This window comes from Octodon degus, unplaced genomic scaffold (assembly GCF_000260255.1).
Source record: "Octodon degus isolate 3935 unplaced genomic scaffold, OctDeg1.0 scaffold00023, whole genome shotgun sequence".
NCBI classification, from domain to species: domain Eukaryota; kingdom Metazoa; phylum Chordata; class Mammalia; order Rodentia; family Octodontidae; genus Octodon; species Octodon degus.
Genome location: NW_004524599.1, coordinates 20167658 through 20178270, shown reverse-complemented (window position 1 = coordinate 20178270; position 10613 = coordinate 20167658). Strand labels below are relative to the sequence as shown.

The 10613-nt window shown below is 48.9% G+C and overlaps 1 protein-coding gene across 2 annotated transcripts in view; it reads right to left on the bottom strand.

Annotated features, from left to right (window-relative positions):
• Nucleotides 1-3869: 3869 nt before the first annotated feature.
• The window catches only part of LOC105740867 (zinc finger protein with KRAB and SCAN domains 3-like), a 7882-nt gene continuing 1138 nt past the window's right edge, over nucleotides 3870-10613 (bottom strand). The window contains exons 3-6 of one of the 2 annotated variants that reach the window (XM_023712101.1): nucleotides 8743-9202; nucleotides 6183-6239; nucleotides 5811-5934; nucleotides 3870-4934 (exon numbers count right to left, since the gene is read on the bottom strand). In XM_023712101.1, coding sequence (XP_023567869.1) covers nucleotides 4090-4934; nucleotides 5811-5934; nucleotides 6183-6239; nucleotides 8743-9162 — 1446 coding nt within the window. In that variant the 5' untranslated portion in view covers nucleotides 9163-9202 and the 3' untranslated portion in view covers nucleotides 3870-4089. Of the gene's footprint in view, nucleotides 4935-5810; nucleotides 5935-6182; nucleotides 6240-8729; nucleotides 9203-10613 lie in introns of both variants that reach the window. The other variant, XM_023712102.1, reaches the window with a different exon arrangement.

The window sequence follows — 10613 nt, the reverse complement described above, 5'->3', positions numbered from 1 at the left end:
CTCATTTTATTTGAATTTCTTGCAACATTCCTGGATACATTTTGGTTTTGTTTTTGCTTTGAGCTGGGGTCTATGTAGCCCCGGCTGGCCTGGCACTCACAGTGACTGTTCTTGGCCTCATGGCTGTGACTCAGCACTGTTCACACCTGAAGCCCACCCATCCGCTGGGGCTCCTGGAACTTTACCATCTCTCCTGACCACCAGGAGACAGGTCAGCTTGTTCTCGCCTCCTTATGGTGGACTGTCTGTGTGAGGGGCGGGGCGCGACTTGTGACCTCTCCTGGGCAGCGGAGCCCCCCTTATTCCTCCTCACGCTTGTATCTAGTGCCACAGTTCTGCTACTTCAGTGCTAGACTTAGGACAAGGGGAGAAGCAACCTAGAGATCTCAGCTTCCTGCAATGCAATGTCTCACATATCCCTGATCCCTGAGGCCAATCATGGTTTCTAGAAACATGGCCAGGACTGTGTACAGGAAGGGACCCTGGGCGAGCAAGCCATTTAACACCTGCCTCAGTTTCCTCACAGGTAACAGTATATACCTTACAGGCAGTTATATGCATTAGGTGACTCGTACTCAGAATGCTAGGCACACAGCAAGTGCACAAGAACATCTGCTCGTGTTCTGCTAAGGGAGGCTCCCAATGCAGTGGGTCAGAGGTCCCCGTAAATAGGGACCATGCTGTACCCCCGAGTAACAGCAGCCTTGACTTGGCCACTGTGACCTCGCCTTAGGAAACAAGACCCAGACCTCCATGGGCAGAGGGGCCAAAGGCTGCACTCCTTCTGCCTTAAGGGGGGGCACCTCCTACCTCAAGGGGCGGGTCTGTGGGCCCTCGTGGCCCAGCAAAAGCTTAGGCCGGAGGCTTGGAAGCAGCCAGAGGAACTTAGGAATGATGCTCGATGTGAGAGACCCTGCCAGCCTCCCCAAGAAGCAGCAGCAGGTGCGGCTTGAGTTGAGAAATGAAGCGCGTCACGACTCTGAGAGCAGATAGGTGGATGCCTGAGCAAGAAGAATCCACTTAGTAGAGTGACTTGAGGTAATCACTTAATTTGTGCCTCCCCATCACTAATCAGTTAGTGGCAGATTATCGTACCTTCCTCCATTATCAAACTCCTAACACAGTTGTTGGCAGGTACAGAGCAAGCCTAGGGTGGGCCTCTGCACGGCAAGCACGGCCACCACCCCCAGCCCTAACGCTCACGTACACTAAGTAAATACTGGCTGTGGCTAGCCACGCTTCTCATGTTTGTCCTCCATTTGCTTGGCATTCTCTAAATGGGAGAACCAAATGCCTTCAACAAATGTGTCTTCTCTTGTCACAATGAATACTCAAAGACTAGCAATTCTCTGGAGATCGTAAGTATTTGGAAACTGTGCACTGTTTTCGGAGGGACTTTCCTGCGCAGATGGGAATCCGGGGCTTTTCCCAGGAAGCAGCTTTTTTGTGCCAGCACTGACTCAGCAGGTTCGTATCCAAAGGCCAAGTCAGAACGTGGCGTAGATGCGCCTTCTCATACAATTGTGGTTTTCAACTCCACTCCACGGGCACACCTAACCTCCAGTCTAGTTGCTTAGGATGTAGTTAGTGACATCAGGACACGCGTGTACAGAGACTAACATCGCTACACCGTAACAAGTTCCTGCCCAGGTGGCGGGGAGGGACCCTACCACCTTACCTAATACAGTTCGCCTCCTGACACTAGGTTCCATCTTGTTTTCCAATGCATTGTCCACTTTTGAGTAAAAAGGTTAAAATTTAGTCTCTTAATGTTATTTTATGCCACAGGAAGATCAGCTACAATAGTTCTGAAAAGCCAGTGTGAACCGCAGGCTGGAGTGACTGCTCTGAGCTCTCATTCCAGAGTGGCAGTGCCCCGCCAGGAAAGCTCTCCTGATCATTGGAGAGGAAGAGGGCTTGGCCTGGGATGGAGAACGGGGCTGACAGTGACATTTCTGATTTTCTTCAAAATTTACTTTTATCAGGCTGACCCTCCCTCAAACAAGTATTTTTGTCTACTATCCTTGAGCTGGGACATGGGGTCTTCCCAGTCTCAGCCTCAGACTGAAGTGTTAAGAAAGGAGCTCATGGGCTGGGGACATAGCTCAGCGGCACAGCACCTGCCTGGCAAAGGTAAGGGCCTGAGTTCAATTCCCTGCACCAAAAAGAAAAAAAAATGGAGTTCACCACATTGGCCCTTCTTGGGTCTCTGGCTTACAGCATATGTGCGGGATGTTTCCAGAGTCAGACTCACTTCTTGTTTCCAGTGTGCATGCAGATGTAGACACACTCACACATGCTCTTTTCAGCACTAGTGACTGCACTCAAAGCCTATTAAGAAACTTTGGAAGTGATGCAAAGTCATTCAAGATAACTGCATTGTTTATTGACATGATACTAGTAATGTACACTAGGATTTGTTGAATGTGTCTGTTTGAATCCTGAAAACTGAAGTATCAAGCCTGAAAAATTGGCATAAAACAGGGATTTGGATAGAGACAAAGGATTTCACATGAAGATTCAACTCCTACAAAATACAGTTAGCAGGAGAGAATATTTCACAATGGCAAAACCATCACTTGCAAAGCATAAATAGAACACTTGCTATATCTGACTTCTAAAAGGTTTAATGGCTGGTGCCAAAAACCAAGTGAGAAAATATAAGTAAATGCAATCATGGAACCGAATTTCCAAAAGGGATACATTAGCAAAAAAGTTTTCAAGAAACCAGGCATCCTGAAATACTTTTTAAAAAACAACTCCGTTTGAAAGATAGATTTGACACTTTAGTGCCAACTAAAAAACTAGGTTTTCTCATCTAAATTCACAAGACTGATATTTGGACTATCAAGAGCAGGAAAGGGGTAGGGGAGGAAAAGGAGAGCAAAAAGGAAGGAGGAAGAGGAAGAGGAAAAAGAAAAAGGGAGGAAGAGGAAAAGGAAGATTTAAAATGTGTATTTAAAGACAAATTAATTCTCTGAGGTTTTTATAAAAGTTCTTGTCATACATTAAGGATGTGTTTCTGTTTAGGTGGCTTGGGAATTAAGATACAAGATCCAGACTGTCACAAAATTTCCATTCTGAAAGTATAACACTTGCGTTAAATATTATGTGGGGGCTGGGAATACAACTAACTCAGTGGCACAGTGCGTGTCCCACCAGCACAAGGTCCTGAGTTCAATTCCCAGTACAAAGAAATATACTATTTGGTAGAACTCTACTGACCTGGCACTGCACTACACAGGACTGGCTGCCAAGGAAGATGAGGCTCCTGCTGAGGCCCAAGAGCATTACAAGGGAGCCAGGGTGCTTAAGTTCAGAACGTGAGTCACTTAAGTTCTGTGGCATTCTGACCATGGAACTGTTTTCCCACCAACTGAACAGGAAAAACTTTCTCCCTGAAGAGTAGCACAATTAACGTCAGAGAACACAATTCATGGATCACATATACTGCAGATGATTCAATGATGAAGCTACGGAAGGCATTCTGAATAGAATTCCTAGGCAAGAAAAGTGAGTTCTATCCAAGTTATTCCACCTTCATCCCACCTATCAGTAATATGTGGCAAAAAAAAAGCAAGTTTGACTCAGAATCTAGAATTGCAATTCTTTAGATACAAACTGATCTTGATGAAAAATTTCACAAAAATCTGATCAGACTTTGAGTTACGTAGGTAAGTTCACGTGCGCATGAATGTTTATTAGCACCTCTATGCCAGGCACAGAAGGGATTGTAGACTTCATGAATCGGACCCATTACGTGCGTTCACAACAGTGAAATACTATGATCACAGCAGGACAACATAAGGGCTCAGGAAAAACTCCGGAGGCTCATTTAGCTCCAGCATGTCCTGCCACTTTTAAAAACCTTTCCCATAGCCTCCTGTGAACTCAGTTGTTCCCATCACCTTCTAAAATGCAGACAGTAACTCCCTTCACCTCAGCCAGAATGCACTTTTTACAAAAGGCACTAACACCTGATGTAATTAGTAAATAAACCCCCATTCACAAATTCTGTTGCCAGCAAGGCTCCACGGTGGCTTCAGTTCAATGACAAATGAGCACCAACTTTGCTATGCATACATGAGGTCACTGTGACAGAACTTTCTTCCCGACGTGGCTCCTCTGATGTTGAGTGAGGTATGAAGTTTGGGTGAAGCCTTTTCCACATGTGTCACACTGATAGGGCTTCTCGCCAGTGTGGATTTTTTGATGTTCAATAAGGCTTCTATTCTGAGTAAAACTTCTGTCACACTCATTACATCTGTAAGACACAGGAGTTTCGGCAGTTTCCCACTGGCTTTCCATCTTGGCCTTTCCTACCTCTCCAGGCTCACTTCTATCACCGTGGACCCTCTGGTGTCTCAGGAGATGTGAACTCCGCCTAAAAGCTTTGCCACACATGGTGCACTGGTATGGCTTCTCCCCAGTGTGAATTCTGTGATGTTCAAGGAGACTGCAGCTTTGGCTGAAGGTTTTCCCACAGTCCTCACACTCGTAGGGCTTCTCTCCCGTGTGTGTTCTCTGGTGTTTGATAAGGTTTGAGCTGTGACTGAAGGCCTTGCCACACTCTTCGCATTCATATGGCTTCTCACCTGTGTGGACTCTTTGGTGAATGACGAGGGCAGAGCTCCCTATGAAGGCTTTCCCACACTCCTCACACTCGTAGGGTTTCTCTCCAGTGTGGATCCTCCTGTGTTTACTCAGGCCAGAACTTTGGGCAAAGCTCTTTCCACATTCGTGGCAAATGTGCCGCCTGCTCCCCGTAGCATTTTTCTGCTTTGTTTGTAACTTGTCCTCCTGTTCATCAGCTTCGACACAAGCAGGAACTTGGGCAGTGTTCTCACCCAGGTGGCACAGAGTCTTGCCAGGCTCTTGTCCTCGACACTCCTCAGCTGGAGATGTGCCCCTGATCTTTGCCTGCATTTCACCACCTGAAACAACAAGGGCCAACAACGGTGAGTTAGGCCGTGTGGGAGGAAGGCTGTGTGATGGGCCCCAGAGCCAGGAGTGGACAGAGCTTCTGCATGGCAAGGATTCCAGTGCAGGGACGAGGATGAGAGCAAAGTTACCAGAGAAGAATACCTGCGAATGGAGTGGGGGTCCTGGGAGGAGGTGCAGGTGGGAATGGAGGGGGTGGGGCAAGAGGCCAAGGACTGTGCTGGGGACACGTGGCATTGGTTTAGAGGAGGGGGTTGCTAAGGCAGCATCAGACATAAGGATCAGAGCCTGAAGGGGCTGAGCAGGAGCTGTGAGATAGCTCAGTGGTCTAAGTGCCTGCCTGGCAAGCATAAGGACATGGGTTCAATCCCGGGTACCACATGCTGTGCTGGCCCAACCATCAGAGTAAGAGCTCTGAACTCTGTCAGTGACCAACGATAAGGGATGTCATCTTGAACTGTGCCCAGAGACAGGCAGGGTCTCTGAACACAACAGCTAAGGGAGAAATGCATATATTTTCCCACCTCCTGTCCCAGGGCTACGGACTGAACCCAGGGCCTGGCACATGCTAGTTACGTACTCTGCTCCTGCGCCTCAGCCCCAGCCCAGAAATAAACATCTGCTGTACATCTCCTCTGAGCCAGCTCTGTGCTGGCCGCCTTAGCCGCGTCATCCCATTACTCAGAGCAGAACACTGACAGGGCACAGAAGAAAGCAACATCAGAGGTGGAAGGCCTAGTAGTTTCAGAACTGGTGCTTCTCACTCTGTACAGAAGAGGATCAACAGTTCTGACAGACTACCTTGGCTAGCAGCTCTCCCTGCAAAGCATTCTGTGACCTCTTGGAGCCTCAGGGACCCTCAGTCTTACCCAGGGAGCCAGGGTGGCCACCACTCTGCCGCCTTTCATCTCTGCAAAGGTTCACCTGGGAAGGAACCAGCTGTGTCCCCCCAGGAGAATGACTTAGGGCCATGTCTTCCATTTTCAGCAACCTCTAAAGCAACAGGAGAAGATGACCAGAGATAAGAGTGGGAAACACAGACAATTCCACAAGCCAGTAATCAAACTGGACAAGCTCTAATGTATGCACCTGCATGAAGTGGTGCTAAGTGACCTCGGGCTAAAGAGAAAATGCACATCCCCTAGGCCTGGGGTGGAGGGACCAGCATGTGGCCAAGGGGGCTGGCAGGATGGTGGCTTCCCAGGAAATAGAGCGCTGCGGAAGTGGGAGGTTCCGCTTACCCGGGACTCTGCAGGAAGGTGCCACTGCATCTTCTCCACAGCTGTCCCCCCGGTCAACTAGTACGAAAAAAGCCTTGCATGAGATCTCCCCAGGCACCAGCCTCCCTGCCTTGGGAAATCTCAGTTCAGAAACTGCATTATCAATTTTTCCACACAAGTTTATACAAAGCGTTCCTTTCTAATGTGCCCAGGCCCCTCTGGCTCTAACCCCAGAGCCCAAAGACATCTGCTGTGTTCTGAAAAGATTTAAAAACTACAGGTCATACTTGTGTGGAGTGCTGCAATGAATTAAAACAAAAAACCTTTGTCATGTGAACCTCCTGTGAATTTTGTTAGGAAGAGGAGGATCTTTGCTCAGTAGGTCTTTGGGAGAGGTGAGGGTCCATTTTGCCTTGTGTGGAAAAACTCGGTCAGTCAGTGCTGAACCCAGAAAGGCAGGAATGGTAGTCTGCTTGCAAATCTGCTCAGACTCAAGAGGGACAAGTCAAAATGAACAGCAGACTTCATTACAAGAGGGAAAAAGTGAAAGGGACAAAGGGGTCAGAACCTCTGCTAAGCACTGAAGACAGCATGTTGGCTGGGTGTTCCAGGGCTGCAGTTTCAAGGACTAACACACAAGTTCAGGCCACAAGAGGACACTGAGGACACAGTCCTTCCCTACCAAGTGAGTCTCATGCTGTTTTAGTAATAATCCTAAGGTCGAAGATTTGTGCCATTTAAATGGCCATCATCCTATGACTTTAGATTTTCTGGCTGAGTTTGCACATGGTGTGTTCCTCTTAGGAATCACTGCTGCTAAAGCTGTGTCACTAACATGTCTCTTTGGGGTCTGCTGCACAGAGCGGAGGCTCCATGCAGAAGCCTCCTGTCTCACTGGAGGCTCTATCCTCAGTGCCAACCACAGTGGCGGTCACTAGGGAGGTGCCACCATTTCCTGTCACGAAAGTGGAGGACCAAGTCCTTCCAAGCCCAATTCTGGAGCATCTCACCACGCCCAGGCTGGTGGGGAACGCTCTGCACCACGGGTCAGCACTTTCCCTTGGAGTCGCACTCTCCAAGCGGGGCTGATGAGCACACAAAGAACCATCCGTGGATCTTCCAGGCCAGCCCTGGGAAGAGTGGGGGAGGCCCGCACAATTCCGATGGGCCAGGAGGCGACATTCACCTGTGTCCTGTGAGGGCTGGGATTGCCACGCTGCGCGCTTGGGCAGAGGCTTCACTGCCTGGACATGGGCCCTCTGTGACCTCTGAGCCGCTGTCACCAGTCCCGCCTTGCAACCCAGAAGTGCTGGTCCCCGGTCACTCAAGACCTGGAAGACAATCCCTGACTTACTTATCCGTAACCATGTCGAGCAAGCACTATTCCTTTGGCCCTGTGGCACGGAGTCCCAGACGCACCAACGCGCTCCGTGCCGTGGCGCTGGGCACCGCTGGGCCTAGTAACCTGGGTTTGACATTTTGGAAACTAATGCCGACTTCAAGCACTTTACTCAAGTAGGTCAGCTAATACGTGACAATGCTAAACCGGGAGCCCAGCAGAGTGACTCTGGAGACCACACTCCAAACTACAGTGCTGCCTCTTTGTACACATTTGGGTTTTTTTGAAAACTGATGAGAAATTCTCAAAAAATACTAATATTTTCCTTATCTCAAAAAGTGAGGGCAATTTATGGCTGGTGGGGAGCTAGTAAACAGGAAGACTGTACGTGAAGTCTCCCAGCAGAGGGCCTGGCACCAGGACTGTCCTCAGCACATTCAGTTTCTGTCTGAAGAGACATTTACAGTTAGATTAGTTTTCAAGCTACTTTCCCAAGTACAGCTCAGAACTTCCCTCATTCTTTATAAGACAAAGTAAAAGGATTCAAAATGACTTCGCCGTTACAGAACTCTGACTGAAGTCAGGAAACTTAAGGCCCTGGCCACTGGTTCAGAAGCCTGGCCCTGTGTTGCTCAGGGAAGCTACACTAGGGACACTCCATGACATAAAGAGGGCCAGGCTCATAAAACCGAAAACACAGAGGCAAAACCAGCCTGTTTTCTATTAGAGATTCAAAACCAGTGGATTCAGGAAAACAACTAGTCTTATTCTTAACTGATCTCTTAAGAAAAATGTAGCATCCCCTTCCATTACGAATGGAAGTTACCAAACCAACGTGTCCTAAGCAGTCCCAGGGCTGTTCCCAGGAGACACTGCGTGCCCTTGCACAGCTCTTCATAGTCAACATTACCAAAGTCACTCTTATACCTGCTTTGAAATGACCTTATCCTTAGGTGTTAGTATTCAGCGCTTCAATAAAAAGGCACTTATCTACTTTTATCAGTTGCTTAATACTTTCCTAACTGAAATTTAATAGGCTCACATTCCTTGCATTCCTTCATATTTTCCTTTATGTGCACATAGACAATGTTCTGAGAGACGGTCCAGAGAACTCTGCCTCACTTCCAGAAAGGTCCACGGTACCAGGGGCGTTTCCTGGTTCGTAAGGGAATGCCCTCGCTCCCAGCAGGTTTCAGGATGGCACAAACCACAGCTCTCAGATACTCAACCTGTTCTTTCTACCTTCAGCGGTGCCTCCTCCAGCCGCCCCTCCACAAACTCCAGCAGCGCTGCAGCTTCATCTCCGTTTGCAGGGCGCTGTTCACGCACCCGGGCCTGCAGCTCTCCGGGCAGGATGGCCAGGAACTGCTCCAGCACCAGCAGCTCCAGGATCTGCTCCTTGCTGTGGGTCTCGGGCTGTAGCCACTGGTGGCAGAGCTCGCGGAGCCGGCTCAGGACCTTGCGGGGGCCAGCAGCCTCGAGATAACAGAAGGTGCGGAAACACAGTCGCGCACGCTCTGGGCCCAGCACACTGTTCTCCTCCACCAAGGAGGTGGCCTCCTCCTCCTCCTCCTCCTCCACTTTCACTACCAGAAGTTCCATTTCATCTTCTGCATACCAGGCATCCAAGGCTGCATGTTCGCTTGGTCCTCCAGCCATCATTCGCCACCAGACTGAGGTGTGAGTGGCGTTTCTGCAAAAGCTGGAAATCACTGTTGGTCACTAAGCATGTAAACCACACCTTAGTGCCCAGGAGCTGGGGTGCTTGCTAGGGAGCAGCCCTGCAGACTTCTTCTCTGTGTTTCAGTGCCTCTGTGGCACCATTACCTGCAAATCCACTAACCTGTAGCTCATAATAAGTTCTCTCCAAAGTTCCAGGGTGTGGGTCTACAACCCACGGGCACCTGACTCGGTGAGGCAGGGACTGCAAGAGCCATGCTACTTCCCGGACTTTCTAGGAAACCCCTCCCCTCTGCTCAGAAGGATCCTTTAGCTATGTGTCTCTGGCTGGCTGATGCAGACATTACCCCCAAAGATTTGCTGCCCCAACCCCCAGGATGATGGCTATGACTTGGTATCTTCTCGGATAGACCCGACTGACTGCAAGGCCCTTCACTCCAGGCCCTGCTGCAATGCAGCTCCAGCCCAGAGCTCCGACAGGAGCCCAGTGCTAACGACACCTTGACTTCAGCTTTAGAAAGTCCAAAACAGAGTCCAGCGGAGCCGGGCTGGCCTTCTGACCTGCAGAACTGGAAATAATGAGTACTTTTGTTCAAGCTGTATGTGTCTGGCATGTTAGCAGGCAGCAATAGGAAACAAACAGTAAGCCTTTCCTGTGACCAAGGCACCAAATTTGGTCTGTTTTGTTTTGTGTTTTTGCAGTGTCCCATCTTAGTCTGGTTAGGGGCACAAACACTGAAGCCTGGCTTCCTGGGCTTATAATCCTCGCTTGACTACCTACTAGCTAGGAGAATGCGGCATATCACACATCTCTGTCCTCATCTGAAAGATAACAGCCAATGTGAACACTCAGTAAGTTGGCTTTAACATCATTAGAACGGTGCCTAGCACATAGTAGGTATTATGTTAGTACCAGCTAATAGTGCAGTTCCCCGGCCTTCCTGAATGGTAACTAAAAGTAAGCCCTATTCTGTTTAGTCCTTTTCCTCCGTTACAAACCTCTCTGCTCGTCCTGAGTCTCGATCCAAAGAATAGGCATCCCCAGTTTTAGCCCCTCCGGGAGCGTGAGCACCCCAACATAACCAGTTTGAGACTCTGCTCTGGGTCAGGTTCTTCTTCAGTGTAGTTTACTTTTTCCTCCTAAAATAAAGAAATCATCCATTACAAAGAGAACTGACTACCACTTTAATTAAAAATACAGTAAGAATGAAAAAAAAAAGGTAGTCATTAAGCCTACTACCTGAAAATAATGTGCTGCCACAGTTAATACTAACAGCCACGTAACGAACTTGTGCTTAGTCTGTCTGGTACCGTTTTTGGTGCCTCACATGAATGAACTCAACCTTCAAAACACTCAGCGAATGAGATCAGACCAGTCTCCCCCTTTACAAAGCAGGATGGCACAGAGGCGAAAGGACGGCCAAGAAGTCACA